This window comes from Neovison vison, chromosome 4 (assembly GCF_020171115.1).
Source record: "Neovison vison isolate M4711 chromosome 4, ASM_NN_V1, whole genome shotgun sequence".
NCBI classification, from domain to species: Eukaryota; Metazoa; Chordata; class Mammalia; order Carnivora; family Mustelidae; genus Neogale; species Neogale vison.
Window position 1 is genome coordinate 198,867,934 of NC_058094.1, and position 20,838 is coordinate 198,888,771.

The 20,838-nt window shown below is 45.4% G+C and overlaps 1 protein-coding gene across 1 annotated transcript in view; it reads right to left on the reverse strand.

Moving 5' to 3' along the window:
- WNT2 (Wnt family member 2) overlaps positions 1-20,838 on the reverse strand; it is a 47,492-nt gene that overhangs the window by 9,922 nt on the left and 16,732 nt on the right. Inside the window, exon 4 of the mRNA XM_044246436.1 lies at positions 10,629-10,893. Within this exon, the coding sequence (XP_044102371.1) occupies positions 10,629-10,893 (265 nt within the window). The remainder of the gene's footprint in view (positions 1-10,628; positions 10,894-20,838) is intronic.

Genomic DNA, 20,838 nt, shown 5'->3' on the forward strand with positions numbered 1-20,838 from the left:
GTGTGTGTGTGTGTGTGTGTGTGTGTGTACCTTGTGAAAGGGACCCTCCGAGTTCTATGATCTTCCTGCTTGTTTTAGTTCTAAATAGTGAGACATACACTTCTAGATCTCCCCCGCCCAATGCTATACCATTCATTAATGAGTCAGTCCTCATTAGTTAATTGATGGTCCTGCCTGGACCACAGCAGGAACCCCCAGATTAATAAAACCAGCTCCAATGTCAGCCTGAAGTCCAAAGCCCGTGCCTTCTTGCCTTTTTCCTCTCTTCCCCTCATTCTTCTTGCTTCCTTGCCCTCTGCCTTCTTTTCCATCCTCTTTCTCTTCTTTTTGTTCATAACTGGAGCCAATAATTATGGGGCACCAACACGGGCTAGGGCCTGTGAGAAGCATTTTGCCTGTATTATCTAATTTAATTCCTGTAAGCTTAGAAAGTAGGGTCTGTGATTACCAGTTTGGAAATGGGGTAGTGGAGGAGGGGGAGGAACTTGATCACACAGCTGGCAGCAGGCAGGTCAGGAGGGGAAACCAGGCTTGTGTAAGTCCAGAGCTCAAGTTCTTGACCGTGGCGGCATCTGGCAGAGAGCGCCAGCCCACAGCCCTGCCAGATCCCAGGAGGATGAACTTTAAAACCCTTCCTGCTCCCTCCCTTCACCCTTTTAGCAAATGAACTTGCAAAGGTCATGATGCGTAATCTTTTTGGAAGGGACTTTTTCACCAGCATATGCCATGCCACAGAGAGTGAAGACGCCTACAGTTACATGAGAATTGAGAAAGGCTAGTTAGCCTGCAGTTAGTGGCCTTCATGCATTGTCCCTGTACTCAGAGTCCTGCTGAACTCCTGCCACCTTTTTGAGAGACAAGACCATTTTCTCTGTTATACCAACATGCACGCCTCCCAAAACCTCAAGGTGGTTTTAACTTCCGTCACTGATGGGGCCATGGTTGAAAACATTGGGAAGAACTCTCGCTAAGCACAACTTTCTGATTCAGGAAAGCCAATAGCACCAATTTGCCTCTCACCCAAAATAGCATGTCTTAGCCCGTTCCCTCACCTAACTCTCCCCTGGACTTGACTTTAAGATTTGCTGAGACATGTCCTAAACCCAAATGGACCTTTATAGGTAACATATCTGCATCTTACAGCATCCGCAAAAGCTCACGTGGTAGGCTTTACAAATACTTCAACGGAAGTTTTAAAAACATTTTGAGTAATGGCCCTATCATTAGTTTCCCAAAGTGGTATATGGTAATAAGATAAACACATATGAGATATGTTTCTTTAAAAATCATTCATAAAATCATTCAAAAATCACATTTCTTTAAAAATAATTCATAGTGATTTATAATGTTATTTCCTACTGCACATTGATTTACTCAGTTTACCTAAGATAAGTTGCCAGTCCGAGCTCTTTTCCCTGACTTCCCTTAGGTTTAGGTTTGTGAAATGTGACCTGATGTGTGGCCTGCCTGGGTTCGGATCCCAGTTTCCAGACGGAGTGTGGCAGACTTGGCCTCAGGGAACCCAACCTTCCTCTGTCACCTTCACACCACACTGCTAGGAGATTATCTGCCCAGATGCAGTGTCCATAAGATCCAGGCAGTCAGGAATGTCTATGCCATGGGAAGGTGTGAGTTCCAGCCAGATCTTCCTTTCTCCTCCCCGCAAGTGTGGTCTTTACCCTTCACAGAGTTCCCATGTGCATGGGGGGAAAAGGAGGGTGAAGAAGCAGAGTTTCTAAATCCCGCAAGCTGGGACCATTGGACTCACTTTTGGTGGGGCAGTGCTGCGGGAACTTTACAGAATCAAGCATCCCTTCCCTAGAGCTATAAAATTAATAATGGAGTCAGGGTTCCCAGTGCGAAAACATTTCTGTCTCCACCGACATGCATCTTCCTGACAGCAGAGGAGGACGGAGAGCTTTTGCTAATAGTTCCCAGATCCATACCTCTGGGACCTTGGAGGAAGGGCGCTCTCTCGAACGGTCTTTCTCTGTGGATGGGCCTGCGTCTTTAGAAATTCCTGCCACTCCAGGCTGACAGAAGCCCATATGTTGACCATTAGGACATAAAGCAAGATTCACTTAAGCCCGTCATCCAATCGGCTGTTTCTCCTCTGGTTGACTTACATGTTGTCATTAACGACACAGATTTATCGAGGGAAGAAAAGAATGTTAGAGCAAATGTTAGAGACCGCACATTCATCTATGCACAAGGCTTCCCTCTCACGTAGTAAGAATTGTAAACCTAAAACTAGGACAGACAGTATCTCCCCTTCTCTCAGAGGATTTTATTCAACATTTTTCTAATAACCAGGAAAGCTTGACTGGCACAAGAAAGCATGTCCCATTAAATTAACAAATCCTATCATGGAATTAGAGTTAAGTTCAGACTCTTCAAGGCTTTCCATGTCTGGCACACCTAGTCTACCCAAGTTTATTTCCCATTGCTCCCCCACCTATACCTTTTAGGATCGGGCCAAATCCTCACTGTCCCATTGACTTGACTAGCTATGTAGGCTGTTTCCTCATGAGAGCTACTCTCATCTGCTGTCCTGGGCTTTCCTCCCTTCACTGGATCAGAAGTCTTCGCATTCTTCTAGATTCGGGCCTATTTGAGCACCTTCCATAGAGCAATCTCTGTTTCTGCTCCTTGCCCACCTGACCCCCCTCCCAAGTCCTATAATGTGTGTCATGCAATAGAGCTCATATACTGTTACGAAATGTTTGATGATTTCTCATGCATCTTGTCTCCCCAAGGACAGAGGTTGGATCTTATATTTCTTCTATACACTGCATAGTGCTCAGCTGTCAACATATAAAGTCCCAATTCATTAAATATTAAATTAAAAACAATTTCTTAAAAATGAAGATCAGCTTTTCCTTGACAAAGGAGGGCATGCTTCCCCAGGGAGCGGCCACTGAGTCCTCAGGCACTAAGGTCAGAGTGAGCTAGCTAACAGCCTGGTTTCTACTCAGATGATCTCACTGGATATACAGAGAACACATGCAAAAAAATGCAGCACATTTTTTAAAAGATAGAAATTGAAAATAGCAACCTAAGGGAGTCTGTGACATCAAGTTCAGGTTCTGTGATGGCAAACTTAGAGTGAAATTTATTAACAATTCACTCAGTCATTTATGGGAATTTCTGAATAAAACACATATGTGAAGAGACCCAGAGAAGTTAAGTTGTCCATGGCTACCCAATCAGTAATCACTAAAAACAGTAATAGGTAGTGATGGGTTGCACCAAAGTCTACTAAGCCATAATGCCAGGAATGGTTAGGAATACAGGACTTGCAGAGATTTAAAGAAGAGATCAACCACACTAGCACAAAATCGGTTCCACGGGGAAAGCTCACATGAAGTAAGCAAATACATTGTTTTAAAATATGTTAAGTTCATTCTTTTGTTTGTGACATATGAGTTTTTTTCTGTTACAAAAAAGAAGGACCTCAATTTGGTAAATTTTTGTTGGTGCCAATTATGTCAAAGACTTCAAAAATAGGAAAATGAGAATTTTGTTTCCTTTTTTCTGAAATTTTCTTTTTCTTTTTCCTTTTTTTCCCAATTTACACAATTCAATCTGATTGCCACTGTCAGTTCAAATTAGGGCCCTTTTCAGTGTATCCTAAAAGTTTAATAAATTTAGTACACCTACATTCTGAAAGGAAAGGCAGACTTACAGATCATGCCTATAACATAAAGTAGTATTAGAAATATTTTGCTTGCATTAACAACAAAACCAGATGAACTAAGAAGTAGTCCCACACAGAGTAAAAGAACTGAGTATTTGGTGGAAACTAAAAGCCATCAATTTAGTCTACTGTTGGCTATGAGAGTTTTATCTCTTCCAGGGAAATGGGCAGCCACCAACAGCTTCAGCTGTTTACATGGTCCACTAATGCACTTGAACATGAGGGAAAATTCCCTTCAACATTTCAGTTTAAATGGGAATTTTCACAGGCCGTGTATTATCATCAGCGATGAGTGAAGACATGCTTAATAATCACCTGTCAAAGAAACCAAGTTATCTTTAAGTTATGACACTGCACCAACATAACTAAGAATTCAGCTCCTACAATGAGCATATTTTATGTTGTTTATAACTTGCCATTCCACTCCGTTCAGCATGTCTACATGCTAGGTGCTGGCGACCCGGTGGTGATCAGACATACCATGCCATCATGGAATCAGAATCCAAACAAATACATAAATAAACTTACAAAAGCTCATGGTATGTGCTGTGAGTCAAGGAACAAGGAAGGCTTTCTGAACTAGATCCCTGATGCATTTTAGGAGGACCTGGTGATGGGCCAAGATGCAAGAAAGAATGTAGCAAAGGACCTGCAGGTTTATGTGCCCGATGGAGCAGATGGCTTTGCTGTTTTCTGCAAAGAGGACGCTTGGGGAAAGCAGGTTTCGGGAGTGGGATGAATCAAGAGTTCAGTTTTAACAGGATCAGACTGATCATGATGTGAGCAATTGAGAGGAGCCGTTGAGCATGGGTAGGACCCAGAGGAGACCCCAGAAGCAGTTAGCCATCGAGAAAGAGGAGGCCACCCAGGGAGAAGGTGCAGAAGCAGAAGGGGTGTACCTCTTCAAGACGAACAAGGAGAAACTAACAACTGGAACTGGGGAAGACCAGCTAGCAGGGCAGGAGGAAAATCAGAACACTATGTTGCAGGAAGGAGGAACAGGCTAATTAATTGTTTTACCTGCCACTAATAGTTTGAAAATAGGGTCCTCTGGATAGTAATTTATGTTAATTATACAACATAATCAACAATTGCCTGTGAAAATGGTGACTTACAGGACACACCAATACATTTTTCATTTCATTTTCTCCTGGTCTAGCTGTCTGGGCACTTCTCAGATATCAATTCATGAATTTCCAAAATAAATTTCAACATAGAAAGGGATGAGTAACCTAGTCTTTAGTTTTTCAAATGACACACGTGCAGTGAGACCTTGGAATAGAGTGACAGAGTGAGGCCAGAAACCCAGAAAGCGCCCCCTTCCTGTCCAGGCCTGAGGACCCCCAGCACCTGGCCTACCTGCCTTTGCCTGCCCCCCACCCAGCTCAGCTACAGAGACTGGCAGCCTCGTGAAGGCTGAGGGCAAGGACCGAGTCTGGCTTCCACATCTTTGCATTCCAGAGGCTTATCAAACGGTCCGACATAGAGAAGGGGCTCAAAAAAATATTTGACCCACGAAGCCATGAGGAACCTCGGGATATTGTGGGAATTGTGCATTTAATATCAAAATAAGGTCCGTCCATTCCATTCCTATTGGCTGTTCCCTTGCTTTCAATCAGGTCACAATCACAGAGCCGCTGCAGACCCGGCCACGCCATGGGCATGTCTAGATTGGTGAATCGCTGTAAACAGTGGTTGGAATTGCGTTCCCGGGGTTTCCAAGCTGTTTGCCAAGTGTGATTTGTGTAGAAAAAAGAGGACTTTGCGCTTCCCCCACTCACAGCCTGCAAACAACAGGTTAAACAATTGCAGAACTCTCTTTTTTGAACTTGACTAGAGAGGAGGTGGAGGGTTGCCTGTTTCCTACAGTTGGAGAGGAGACCTCAGGGTGACCCCCGGCCCAGGTCAGGGTTTTACCTCATAACAGGGGAAAGTGGCCTGTGATGAGGGGCATCCGCGTCTCTGGACAGGACAGCGGCATTCCTCGGAGATGGACTATCTCTAACTTGAGGGCTTCTTTGATTTACAGACGCCTGGGGCAATAACCAGAGTAGATAACCTCACGGCCACTAGAGTATGTGCCTCAGAAAGCCCGGCTGCCCAGTTGGAGCCTCCAGTGTGGCCTGCTTCATGTCACACGCGCGGCGTGACACCGCCCTACGGACTTCTGAGATCTGAGGGGAGTCTTTATCGGTGAACATCAGAGCGCTCACTTTGCTCAGCTGAAGGCTGGTGGAGAAAGTCTCTTGTGGTTGTTGCCGTAAGATTATCTTCCTTAATTGTTTTTGAGCTTGTGATATTTTTTAGGAACTGTGAAGGACATGACCACTCTTGCAGACTTGAAGGGCTTGTGGTTAGAGGGGCTCCGAAGTAGCCAGAGCCAAACAGGAGGGAAGCTGGGGTCTGACCACTTTCCACCTCCCCACTCTGCAGGCCCCTCTGCCTGCTCTGCTCCTGTGTCCTCACCCTGCCTCTTTAGGACAGAGGTCTCCCTTCCCTGGATTTCCGGAAGTTATATAGCGAGGAAAGTAGGGACTTTTGATTTGACTTGTGTTTATTTTGTTTCATTTACCACTTATGGGCCACACAGTCTCAGGCAAGTTAAGAAGCTTTTCTGAGCCTCCATTCCCTTCTCTATAAATGGAGGTAACTGATGTGCAGATTCAGAGAACATGTCCAGAATGTGTGTAGTAGGGCCAGACTCTCAGAGGAACTCACCCCATGTTCCCACCCTCCTTCTGTCCCTGGCGTCTGGGTCTGTCCTCACCCATGAGCAGCCCAGGGTCTTGACTCAGCCTTCTGCCTTTCTCATCGAAATTTGCCTGCTAATGCTTTCTGTCATTCTCTCAGGACTTCACTCAAGGGCTGGCTTGGTCTTCTCTGTCAAGCTTGGATGTGAATGCTTGGATGGCTGAGATCACTTTAATGCACTCACAGTGCAAAAAGGTTCCTGAAAGTGCAGGGCTTCCACGTGGAAGAACATCCCTCTCATACTGGGCAAGCCAGGGTGGGGAATATTTTTGGGTGCCATTTGTCTAGAGCTCTTTAAATAAAGATATTTTTTCCTTCATAAGAGATCAGGTATTCCGAAGAATATAATGTCCTCAGGATTTCTTCTTACTCAATACTTATGAAAAAATACTTACGAAAAACAACGTTGTAGGCCGGGAATTGCCTAAAACATTGATTTTCCACTTTAATGTACTCAAGTTTGAAATGTAGATGGAATCCCAGCAACAGTCCCCTGAGATTGTGATCTAACAGTTTCCCCAAGAGGCCCTTGCTTTGGGAAATAACAGACTAGACCCATAGCCTTCATCCGTCCTACACACCAGACTGACAAAACGCGCAGGCTCGCTTCAGTCACGTGATGAGTTCATCGGAGCAAGGAGCAGGCACCGGCCAGCAAGACGGAAGTCAGTCCGCTACAGGAGCCTATGACTTGGCAAGATTCAATCTGCTCACCACCATTGCTTTTCCAGTGTTGCATAAGCAGAAGGTTCCCAATCAGTTCAATAGGAAATGGTATGAAATTTTTTAAAAAGAGAAATAGAACGATATAGGGAATGGTGCCAAACTTAATAGAGAAAAGGAAAGACACATTATTTGTTTTAAATTTTACTGCGACCCTTGAACCTATTTTAGAGCCTGGATACTGTTGAAGGTAACCCATGTCAAACGTGGGAGTTCCAGTTAGCAGAAAACAGACCCTTCCTAAGGTTCGACACGATGCTCGTGAAGGGAAGAGCGTACCCTCATGACGTGCTTTCTCAGCGATGCACACATGTGGGGGGCTGCTTTAGTACAGACGGACAGGACGCTAGCCCTGCAACATCCAGCACCTTCCTTCCAGGACAAGGGGGCAGAGCTCAGAGGAGGAATGCCATTGTGAATTACAGGCAGGAGCCTCCCCCCTTGTCGATCCTCTCAGATTCTGTCACCTCCCCCTGCCTCTGCAAATAGAGGTTAGAGGTACCTCCAGAAGGATTCAGACGCACCCACTTCTACAACTGTTTTGACCAACTTTCTAGAGTGCACGCTTCAGGAGTTTCTAGTAGAAAATGGCCAGGATACACCTTCAACTTTAGAAGGCCATAGGTTACACAGGCAGGCACAAGGCTCTTGGTCGCTGTGTGAGTTGAAGCAGGCTTTCTCAGGGAAAATCTGCATCTCATATATGTAGTTAGGTACATGTGAATTCAAGTACGAACAATAAAAACTCTGCTCTTTCAGTAACGGGAACTATTGCCTACATGATAGCAAACACCCTGAATCATAGTTTCACTAAAATACTCACCCGATAGTCAACAGAATTAAAAAGAAAAGTTTGAATGGATGACTTTGGTATTTCCTCAGGCTCAGCTATAAAAGGACATGAAGGCTAGCTCAAACAAGGTATGAATAATCTAGAAATCTTACTGGAAATCTGATCTAATACTTTGGAACCAGCTACTTAAAAAAAAAAAAAAAAAAAAGGAATAACAGGGTAGCTCCTGGTTAATCAACAGCAAAAGAACTAAGTTCACATCCTTTTTAAGCTAAAAATGAGATAAGTTAAAAATGAACCTAAAATAGGACAGAAATAAATGGAGAGTGAAGAAATTCTAAAACTTCCCTCAGAACGTCAGCCTCTGCCACAGGGTGCCTTGTAGCTGGCGTGTCTGGAGACAAGAGTAGATGCTTAAAACAATGGACGGTTCAAATCCCTGCTCTGCCTCTTAACCAACTGGGAGTTTTTTAGCAAATTCCATACCCTGTTTGTCAGAGCCGCATTTTTCCCTCCCATAAAATGGAAAATAACATACCCATTTATATTCTTGGTGCGAGTCATTGGCAGAATGCAGACCAAGTGCTAACAAACGGCAGGTACTGCGGACGTGTTTGCTATTTTAGGATCAGGAAACAGAATCGTGATCTAATAACGGGAGGAGCCAAAGCAAAGTGTGGAAGGATAACTTAGTATCCTGAAGAGGCGTCAAGGGGTAGGTTCAGAATCTCCTCTTTGGAGAACACAAAGTCAGGGCTTTATTTCATCGGATGCCCATGAGGCGGCTCAGTGGCCATCGAGCATCGCACCTGTTTTTTTCACTGTGCAAACTGCTTTAATCTGAGAGCCCAGGACAGATGTCCTGGGGAAGCAGGCCCTCTTACATCTGGAATGAGGGGTTGGCTTCGCCGCGCCTTTTCAGAGCTGGCTCGTGACAAGTTGCGGTGTCAGGGTCAGGTGTGCGGGTCATGCGGTCTGATAGCCAGACACCCATGCCCTCCAAGATCAGGGAGATCTTGAGCTAGTCACTCACTTTCCTCATCCAGGCAGTTGGGAATGATGTTATCCAGGGCTGTTTATCTGATCTCAACAGCTAAGATGGGAATTTGGTTCACCGTTGGTGTTGATCAACAAGGAGCCACCCTCTCCCACCCCTCCCCCCCACCTCCCTCCCCCCCACCCCCGCCCTGCCCAGGATCTTGTTCCATTGCGCTGATGTCATTGGGTGGTTCTAAGGATTAAATAAAACCATGTGTGCAGTGATCTGAGCCCAGTACCTGACACACAGGAGTCAATCCATTGTAATTCCTAAAGTGATCATGATATCATCATCCCCATGTCCTGGCTGAGGAGCCTGAGGTTAGATGGCTAGTTAATGGCAGAGGGGAGCCAGACCTCTGGGACAATCTTGTATCAAAGTATAGGTTTCATGGTGATCTGGCTGAAACCGTGGGCTGACAGGTAGGATGACTTGTTAGAGGTCCCAAAGCATGTCAGGAATGCAACAGCATTCTGGTCCCTGTGCTCGGTCCTAGCTAATCCGTAGGCTGCAGGTATAGACCCGCCCGATACTGTAAGGAACGTGCTTATCGAACCAGGAGGGAAATTCAGCCGCTCAGGGACAAAGGAGAGGCTCTGGACTTCTTGTGACATTCCCTGGTAAGGATCCCTCGTGGTTAATCTAGTGTTAGGAGCCGGCAGTTTTACTGGTTTCTTTGCAATTACTTTAGAACCAAAAACTATTTTAGAATTTAAATTCAAGGACATTTTTCCTGATAACAAATTCCCTTGCTTTCTACTAAGTCTGGGAAGTTGGCTCGAGCCAGAGTTGGCTGTGGGCTCTCCATCTCCTCCTATCCACTGAGACTTATTTTGTATGAGTCTTTGCAAAGACGCCTGGAGCTCAGGGCTGCCTGGGAGGGGTGAGAGGTAAAGAGCAGGTGCCTAAAATCACGCTGGTGGAAACAGCTATGTTGAGGCTGATGGAGCTGCCCTTCGAGTGAGTCCAAGACAGACAAAGCACTGTCTGCAAGGCAGTGGTGTGGCTCTAATAAACAAAATGCCCCTTACACAGCTCTCATCCACTGCCCACCAATGGCCACACCAGTGGGGATGCATTTTTGCCTTCTAGTATTTGACAACCTCTCAGAATATTGGAAAGAACGAGGGACTGAAAAGCATGGCAGATCTCAAAACTGGCTAATTTTAAAGGCCTGGGTCCCTCTTCATAGTCACATAGATGGATTTGTAACAGAGAAGGTCCATTGCATAGACCTCTCTACTCCTCTTAGCTTCAGGATCACAGGGAAGATGCAGGTTGCTGTACAGAGTGTACATGAGCTCACCAGAGTTTCATCCGAGCTGAAGAATTTGGTCAATCTGCATATTGTGACCCTGCCGTGTACTTTCTTGGGGTCACCTTTCTCTAGAACCTGCACATTCTCAATCCATTTCTCCAGTTGCCTAGGAAAGCTCTCTGAAGTATGAATTATAAATATGAATTCATATTTCACACTTGAAATATGAATTACAAGACCATGAACATTGAACCTGAAGGCATCTGGCTGCACTTACAGAATTGTCAGGCTGAAAACAGGACCAGACTGAGACTGGGGAGGACCGATCGGTGAATGAGGTACTGTGAGTAAAGGGTTTTGAACTTACCTGCATCTCGGTCCCTGATGCAGTAGTCTGGAGAATTCTCAAAGTACACGAGGTCATTTTTTGTTGGCTTCTTAAACCTCTTGTTAGCCACAGTGAAACCAGTGCCATCCTGGTTCATGACGACCTGAATGGCCCCATTGTACTTCCTCCAGAGGTAATCGCCCGTCCTTCTGAAGTCGGCCATGGCCAGCCAGCATGTCCGCAGGGTACACGAACCGCTCACGCCGTGACACTTGCATTCCTGCTTCAAGAACCGCTTTACCGCCTGCCAGGAGAGACGGGCAAGGTCAGGGCAGACGGACGCAAGACCCCGACAAGTGCTACAACTCCCCTTCCCAGTGAGTGAGCGACAAGTGAGTCTGATGACAAAGAATCCTGGGACTTAGGACTGGGAGATATTGGGGGTCACTTCCGCCATGCCACACTGACCACTGTAGGTGGGGTCCCCGGAAAAATCAGTGTGTGGGGCGGGGCCTGGCCATGGGCACCTCTTGGCTATTGGAGTAACAAAAACCTCACCAATTTGAATGGAACAGGGCACAGGGCTCTTTGGAAGAGTGAGAGAATGAGTTAGAGGTCTTTTCCTAAATAAATGTGGCTTTATTATCTTAAAACCGTACAGCACTACTCAGGAATTCCTAAGCCTGCTTCTTTTGATAAGCCAATCATAGTGACTGTGACTATTTTCATGTTCTAGGCATTGCGCTCACGTTTCCTATGCTCTATCGCAAAGACCTTAATCTTTACAACAGTCCTGTGCTACCATATTTATTTTGCAAATGATGAGGGAGCCAGTCTGAGGGAAATTAAAGCACTTGCCGCGAGGGACATGGCTGGTATAGGACAGAGCCAGGGTACACTGGCAATCAGTTGATGACCCTGAGGATACCATTCGATTTGGGAGATTATCCCTCTACTCTGGCCAAATTATTCAGCTTGGATGACAGGGCTTAGCTTGCTCTTTTTGCAGAGGGGAAACCAAGGCACATGGGACCAGCCCATCTGAGCTGGCTCCCTGCACTAGCACTCCCTTTGCGGTAGGCTGTGAGGCTGGGGACAAGGAAGGACTCCGGTGGGCCCTGGAACTAGAACTGCTTTGGTCTTGGGATTAGCCAGAACACTCGTGCCAGCCCCAACACAATTTTGTGAGTGTTACGCTACCGGGCTACTGTTCTTCCCGTTACACGAGCGAGGGAGCTAGGGATCAGGGAACTGAGCTCCTAGGCCAGGATGTGGAATGGCAGATGCAAACCCAGACTCTAGAGTCTTTCCAACCCATAGGACAGACACATAAATAGCTTTCCTCAAAATATTTTCTAAGAGCATGTTTTCTGATTATATGGCAGATGCAAACCCAGACTCTAGAGTCTTTCCAACTCATAGGACAGACACATAAATGGATTTCCTCAAATTATTTTCTAAGAGCATGTTTTCTGATTATAGACCTTCCTGGGTTCCCTTTCTTAAGTGATTTACTACTTTAACAATTGTCATTCCCCACCCCCAACAGTTAGAACTAATGTCTTGTTTAATCAATCAGTTTTCCACATTATTATAATATTGAAAGAACTTTTTTGTTGCTCATGGGAGATCCTGACTGATGATTAGGGGCTTCCTCCATTTGTGACACCCAAAGTGACACACAGAAGGGGTGTCCACGTGGGGGTGACCACGGCCTCACCAAAACCACGCCTTTGGAACCTTGGCTCAGTCGTGGAGCAGAAGAGGAGAAACCTGCCTGCCGAGGGCTCCCACCCTTGCTGCTTGTATCCCCAAAACAGCACCTGTCTGGGCAGAAGGCATAGGCAGAGGGGCCAATGAACCTCCTTGATGACATTATCCAAGGTGGGACTATGAACAAAATTCTTAGGGTAACACATGGAGAGAACTCTTTCTAAGAACTTAGATGGTGGATTCAACCCTGTACTTCCCACTTCCTGAGATTCTGGTATCATTGGTCTAGTTGGGGGAGGTGGGTGGGTGGCTCCAGGATGCATCCCAGGAGGAGCTCCCTGCTGTACACTTGTTCACCCTCCCCCATGCACCCCCAAACACGCATGCACGCAGATACCAGTCTTCCAGGCCACCTCGCCAGGGTCTCACCAAGGTAACTTCACCCAAACCTCGTTTTGCCTCTTCTACAGATTATTTCTTCTCTTTCTTTCACTCTTTCACTCTTTCTTTCTTTCTTTTTTTTTTTTAAAGATTTTATTTATTTATTTGACAGAGAGAAATCACAAGTAGATGGAGAGGCAGGCAGAGAAAGAGAGAGGGAAGCAGGCTCCCTGCTGAGCAGAGAGCCCGATGCGGGACTTGATCCCAGGACCCTGAGATCATGACCTGAGCCGAAGGCAGCGGCTTAACCCACTGAGCCACCCAGGCGCCCTCTTTCTTTCTTTTTTAAAGATTTTATTTATTTGTCAGAGGGAGAAGAGAGAAAGCACAAACAGGTAGAGTAGCAGGCACAGGCAGAGAGAGAAGCAGGCTCCCCGCCAAGCAAGGAGCCCAATGCAGGACTCAATCCCAGGACTCTGGGATCATGACCTGAGCCGAAGGCAGCTGCTTAACTGACTGAGCCACCCAGGTGTCCCCCTTCCTTCCTTCCTCCATCCCCTCCCCTCCCCTCCCTCCCTCCCTCTCTTTCTTTCTTTCTCTCTTTCTCTTTCTTTCTTTCCTTTTTTCGATTCTATCTATCCACTTGACAAAGAAAAGAGAGCACACAAGCAGGGGGAGCAGCAGGCAGAGGGAGAAGCAGGCTCCCCATCAAACACGGAGTCCGACACGGGCCTGAGCTGAAGGCAGACACCCAACTGACTGAGCCACCCAGGTGCCCTGACTGTTTCTTTTCTAACCAAGTGTGCAGAAAGGTTCTTCATTTCAGAAAGTTAGTGTGCAGAAAGGTTCTTCATTTCAGAAAGTTAGTCCCAAACAAGTATTCTAGAGCCGAAGGATCCATGTCATCGTGGTGGCTCTCCAGTTATGAATTCACTCACAGCCTTCCCAGGCTGGACCTCAGCACCCTGTTTCCGATTTTGCCCCCCATGGTGGATTACGCCCTGTTAGCATGTGAAACCTGTCCTCTTCAGCATGAACCAGCCTTGAAAGGCAAGGACAGAAACATGCTGAGCAGGAGGAATGTTATGAATTTGCTCCTCCAGGTCAAAGGGATCTGGCGATATTTAAGGGCTATCTTAGAATAAAATTGTTTGAAAATACACTCTCCCCACCTTTATATTTCAGGTGTTTGGGATGAGGTCCCTGGGTGACCTGGACAGCAGGCCTCCACCACAGACACAGTCCTAGAAGGGCCACCTTGGCCCCCTGATTGCCCCATTTGGGTCCCACCTGTCCAGGAGTTTTCTATCCTAAGATTTCAGTAGAGCCACATAGAACTCATTCCATGCCAAGTGCTTGGGAAGTGAATGCTCATTCTTCAAGGCTTATTCCCTTTAAAGCTGGGTTATTTACTCATAAACAACACTCTCAGCTTTACAAATGACAGGAAAGATTATGGCTCTCCCTTTGTAAGGCTAAGTTTCCAGGTTGCAAACTTCAAATGGATCAATATTTAAGATGACTAACTGAAACATTTGCATATTAAAATTGGATTTTGAACATATATCTTATGAATCCTTATAAATACACGTGGCAGTGGTCCACACTGCTGACCATCACCATCACTGCTAACAGCCATTCCCCTCTCCCTTCCTAAGTTCTGTCCCAGTGCTGGGCAGCCACGTACTTCAGAACTGGCCTGGCCTCTCTCTGAGCCAGAGCAGCCCAAATCAGTAATAGTAATTTCACTGTCCTGCTCCTGATTCAGCCGAGGCCAATATGATGTTAGGAGCAATCTGCAGGGGCACTTGTGAGAAAGATTTCTTCACGCTTTAAAAGAGACACGAGGACAGCTTCTTTTCTCTGTCTCTGGATGCGGGTTTCTGCAGCAGCTCCCCTGGGACACGAGGCAGCCAACTCAAGACCAGCAGCAAGCTGCTGATGGCAGGACGGAGAGATGGGAAGGGCTGGGTTCTGGAGGATGTTGCTGAACTGCTTGAAGGAATCCACCTTGGCCTGGCCCTGCCTCTGTACTTCTTGTGATCCAAGATATTAAGTTTGTGCCCCCAGGGTCTATTACTTATAACTGCAACTATTTCAACTGCAATCATGGTCCGTTCTTGACTGTAGATTAATCACAGGCTCCATCTGACAGTTCACCTTGGGGCAGAGGGAGACCTTGTCTGATGCTGGGTTTGCTCACAGCTCCAGGCCCCTCTCCTAACACACAGCCTGTTCGGGGTTCCATCACAGCTTGGGGCCTCCTCTGCCTCTGGATTTGCAGACTTGGAATTCAAACTCTTAACCTTGAACAGGACAACACCCTGCTCAATCAGAGAGGTGGAGGGAAGGGGTCCTAAGCCGAAGTGGTGTAGCTAACGTTAGAGTAGCTAACGTTAATGTAACAATAAGGAAGGGAGAAACTCCAGGGGAGTTTAGGAACTTCCTAGCTGAGAAGAATTCCCATGATCAAATGTTATAATAACAATGTAACAATAACAATCACTTATCCAGTACCCTGCTGCCTGACAGGCTGCATGACAGGTGGTTTACACACATTCTCTTGTCTAATTACTACAATTAGGCAAAATAGATTATTGTTCTTATTCTGTAATTAAGAAAACCAGGACTCAGTGGGGAAAGTAAAATCCCCAGAGTTACCCAGATACACTGGGGCTGAACTAGGGTGTGAATCCGCCGCTTACTCCCAGATCTGTGCTCTTTCTAAAAATATTTAAAATCCTATATAAATTATAGAAATTTTGAATAATGCATACTGTTTCCCTCCCTTCTTTTGAATGAGTCAAAAATTGGCTAAATAAGATTGCCTGCATCATGGAGAAAAAAAGAGGCAGAGAAATTAATCAGGGGGTACTATATTCCATCTTCCATACCAATAGCCATAAAAAATCTGTTCAACAGGCAATTTACAGAAAAAAATATAAAGTCCTAACAAAAGTACAGAAAGATGTTCAACTTCACTAGTATCAGGAAATGCAAACTAAAAGAATGCAACACTTGTTTTTTGTCATTAGCAGATTAACAAATAGTAAAAAGTCTGATAATATTTGGTATTGGTAAGAGTATCGAGGAAGGAATCCTTTAAGAAACTGTTGATGGAAGAGTAAATTGATACACCATTTAAACATGGAGAGCATTTCTGCAACACCTGTCAAAATTTTAAATATATGTATCCTTTGACCTCAGCTATTCCATTCTGGAAATATTTGCACAAGCTTTGAGGGATACACACCCACAGGGTTGTTCACTGCAGCATATTCAGCAATAGCAAAATATTAGGAAAAAAGCCTAAATGACATCAACAGAAAAATGGTTAAGCAAATTATGGTATATGCTTAATAATGGAAATTATGTGAGCTTTGAATAATGAGGTAGATCAGGAGGACAGAATGAAAGGAAGCCAAGAGACGAAAACGAATTGCAGAACAATGTATGTGTTATGGTCCACCTTTTAAAGGCCTGCGTATGGGTGTAGACACAGAGAAAGAAGGGAAAACATGCTCTTCTACAATCTGGCTGCAGTCTGAGGGGTTGCATGGTCTGGAAAGAGAGGGAAAAAAAGAGTCAAACCCTTTGACAGGTAAAGGGGATTAAGAGGAACACACTTCCAGTTAGAAGTCAAAAGTAGGAGACAAAAGCCAGGTGTAGGGAATATAGTCGGTAGCCCCGTAATAACGTTGTAGTCGGACTACACGTCCTGTGTGAGCACTGAGTAATATATACCATTGTCACGGCCTTACGTCGCACACCCGAAGCTAATAGAACGTTAATTCCGTTCCGTTCCGTTAACGTTCTGTTAACGTTAATTCCATGTTAATTCCGCTTCCACTGGGGGGAAAAAAAGGGTGAGGCTCTGCGTGGAACCGAGTAAAACAACAGGAATCCGGGGTTTGTTCCCTGGCATCTGGAGAGAGGAGAGCAGTGATTCTCATTCGAGCTACACATTAAAATCACCTGGGGAGGCTTCCAGCACCTAGAGGGGCCTCTCCCTCGGCAGAGGAAATCAGAACCTAGGCAGGGGTGAGGGGCAAGGGATGATGGCCTTGAGACTCCTGCCGGTCTCAGGTGCCTCTAACAGGCAGCGGGAGCTGAGGATCCCAAGTCCAGCACAGCGGCCACAGCCGGAATGCCCCGGAGGAAAAGAGAAGCGGCTGCACCCCCGAGGGTCCCAGCCCACCCAGGGCCCAGCAGGTGAGATGCTTTCGTGGCAGGGAGCGGCATTCCATTTCTAGGAATGGGGATAGCTGAATGTTGACTAGAGTTTGCGTCCTACCCCATGTCTCCGAAACATACTCCAATTCTTGTTCCTGCTGTTCTGGAGGGAATCAGAGAGGGGGGTGGAGTAAAAGCCAAGTGCTTTTAGAGGACCCGGCTGCAGTGGAGGGGCTGTCCAGGGAGATGCACCCCGGGGGTCCTGGGAGGTGAGAAGAAAGGGGCTGCTGGTCTTGCCGAGCCGGCAGCAGGAGGGGAGCCCCGCAGACTCACCCTGTGGGCAGAGGAAAGGGTAAGGGAAGGCGAGGACCTGGGGACATCCCAGGGGCTGCCACACAGTCTGGGCTTTTCATGCACACTTTCAGAGTTTTTAACTAAAGAAATATGTGCCCATGGTTTAAAAATATCAGATAGTCCAGGCAGGATCGTGGTGAAAAGCTGATACCTTCCGTTGTACCCTCCTCCTCCTCTCTCCCCGCTTCTTCCCACGGCACCGCACACCCCAGAGGTGGTCTCGCAAAATGAATTCTGCTTGTAGCCTTCCTGGTGGTTACCTAAATGCCCACAGGAACGGTTCTGTGCTAGAGGATCCCTGACTTTGGGAGGAACAGGGAAAGCCATCCTAAGACTCCTCTGCCAGAAAATTGCCATAATAACTACACAAATCTGCAGTGACCACGAGGTGAGTGGAGCCACCTGACACAACAGAAGGTGACAGCCCTGCGTGTCACTGTTGACCCACTGATCTACAGAGAGCATTTCCTAGGAGACTTCTTACAGCAGTGGAGAATTTATCCTAGCCCTTACTTGCCTCACCCGGCCTCTCAACAATTCTGGCGATCTGGGCAACTTCAAGGCCCAACGTGGAACAGTTCCACCTATTCTTGTTCCAAAAGTCCAGGTGCAGTTCATCTTCCCTCCTCCCCTTCTGCTTCCCAGTCTCCATCAGCGTCACCTGTCCTTTTACAGGGGCAAAGGTGAGGGCACTCAAGTCCTATTCTGTGACGATAGGTGTCTCCCACAGTGTGTCTGGATGTTGACTCTGGAAATTGAAAACAGTCAGCAGAGAGGTGGTTGTGTTAACTGCACGAGAAGGACCACGCCAGGACTGCGGGTCAAAATCTCTGACCCAGCATCACAGCCTCTGTGCCAAAGAAGAGTGTTACTGGAGTGAAGTTTGCGGTTTTCCCGTTTTCCTTGCTACCAACTGCATTTACTAGAACCTGATGTTTTGCCCCCTCACCATCCTTCTCTCTATCTCTGGGGCCTCCACAATCCTCCACTTTCTTCCAACCTGGACTGGCTACACAGCTGAGAGCCAAAATTTTGCTCTCCCAGTTTGGACAAACTACTCTGCTCTATGCCATATTTGCTTTTCTTTTCTTTTATCTTTTCTTTTTTCTTTTTTTTTTTTTTTGGTTTATTGCTTCTCTTTGCAGCAACTTCTTAACTCCTTCGAGGTGCATGGGGATACATTGTCTGAATTCTTGTGCATCCAAAATGTCTTTATTCAGCCTTCATCCTTGACTAATAGTTTGGCTGGGTATAGAATTCCAGGTTGAAAATAATTTTTCCTCAAAACTGTGAAGATGACACTCCACAGGGTTTGGTTTCTAGTGGTATGGATAGGAAGTCTGATGTCTGGCTGATTCTTTGGCAAGTGACTTTTGTTTTCATTTCACTTTGTATTTTTTTCTACATGGAAGTCTCCAAAAACTTTCCTTTATCCCGGATGTTCTGAAATATCAACATGATATTTAGGATTTTAAGAAAAAAATTAACCCTGCTTGGTTCTCAGTCAGTCCCTTCAATCTGGAAACTCCTTCAGCACAGAGATATTCTCTCCTCTCAATTTTTTAAGTTTCTTTATGGCATTCTAGTTAGTCAGCTGCTGAACCTTCTCAATTGATACTTTATGTTTTTTATATTTTCTCTCTTATATTTTTAATACTTTCTTTCTGACTTCTTGAGGAAGAAGTTCCATCAAAGTAACACTCTTGGCTCTCACCATTCCCTTAGTCATTTCTCTCCAGGGGAGAAGTGACTTATCCAACTAGTGAGCTTAGAGGAAGGACAGGGCTTGTGTGCCTGCGTTCCTTCTTGTTGGGCATCTGCCAACCTGTGGAGAAGATGAGTTATGATCAGTTCCTTCTCTCCAGCAAGAAGATCCTTGCAGGGGCTCCAACGTGCAGCCTGTGACAGGGTGAGTAAGGCTGTCCAGTTTGGGGGTGGAGTGCTAGGAAGTGCTTCGAAGCTTTGAAGCTACTTCCTCGAGTGCAGCTTTTTTTCAGTAGAGCAAAAGACATTTTTATTCTTTATCCAGCTCCTTTATCCACTTTTTAGTTGGTTTCAAATTCAAGTGGGAAAGATGGGTATTATTTATGGATCTCCTTAAACTCCACTTGTCTTTTGGGCTCCTTCTTTTTTCTTTTCTTCATTTTTTGAAGCAAAATTGATATATAACATTATGCAAGTTCTATATTTACAACATTATAATCTGACATCTATATACATTACAAAGTGATCATCACCAAAAGTCTAGTTACCATCCATTCTATAAATGACCCCATTTATCCATTTCACCCATGGTTCCACCCCCCCTCCCCCAGGGAACCATCAACCTCTTCTCTATCTATGAGTTTGTTTTTGTATTGCTTTGCTTGTTCATTTTGTTTCCTTAGATGCCACATATGAATGAAATCATATGGTATTTGCTTTTCTCAGTCTGACTTATTTCACTTTGCATAATACTCCTAAGATCTGTGTTGTCACAAATGGCAAGATTTCATTCTTCATGGCTGAGTAGTAGTCCGTCGTGTATATCTACCACATACTATTTATCCATTCATCCACTGAGGGTCGCTTCAGCTGCTTCTATAGCTTAGCTATTTTAAATAACACTACAGTGAATATAGGGTGCAGAAGCTTTCCAAATTAGTCTTTTAGTATTCTACTGAGAAGTACTCAGACATGAAATAGCTGGATCATATGGTAGATAGATCTATTCTCAGTTTCCTGAGGAATCTCCATCCTGTTTCCTGGGCTTCTCTTTAAGCTTTCTGGAAGGCTTCTTTGGTTTTCTCTTCAAGTTCTTCCCTACTCTTTAGCTGTCACTTTTTCAAAGCATCCATTCTTATAGTTTATGGATGTGAACATCTTCTGAAGTATCTGTGAGGAGACTAATTAGGCTTTTAAAAAAAAATTCTCTTCTCATTCTGGAATTAATGGTTCCCCCCTCCTCTCCCCCGAGGTCATTTATCCTACAATTCTTGGTCTTTTTCTCTCTTGCTGCTGAATTTAATCAAATATATGGTAATCTTTGGACAGTCTCTTCATATTTAAGAATGAAGTTATAAAAACTTATTTAGGAATGCAGGTTATGTGGGTGGGGCTTGTGGGCCAGTGAGTTTTGTTTTCTGGTGAGTAGGTAGGACATTGGCTGTTATGCTGGAGACTCTAATTCCAGAAAGCCTGAGAGGTTACACCAGACTTCTAGGAGTTCCACTCATGGGGGGAGAGGGTGTGGATGGAGTTCCTTATTCCATCTATGGGATTTTCAGTTAGTCCCAGTTTTCAGGCCTATGCTTCTCTCCTGTGCTCATTAGTAACTGAGCAGCGTGGTGCCCACTTTAGCTATTGTCCCATCTGCTTTTTCCTTTCCCCCATCTGCTTTTAAACCCCTAGACTGTGGCTTCTTCATCCTTCTTTATAAGTAACAATTTCTTCATTTACTTCCCACTTCCCAGAAATTTGTTGAGTTTTCTCATTTCTTTGACCATTCTTCTTATGGTTGATTTAAACCATTTCTTATCCCATTGGTATAATTTAGTGAGGTTTTGGAAGGAAGATGTGAAAACCCTACGTCCTGTCCACAGCCTTGAGTCTGTTGCACTCAAATGTCTGGAAGGGGAAAAGGACCGTG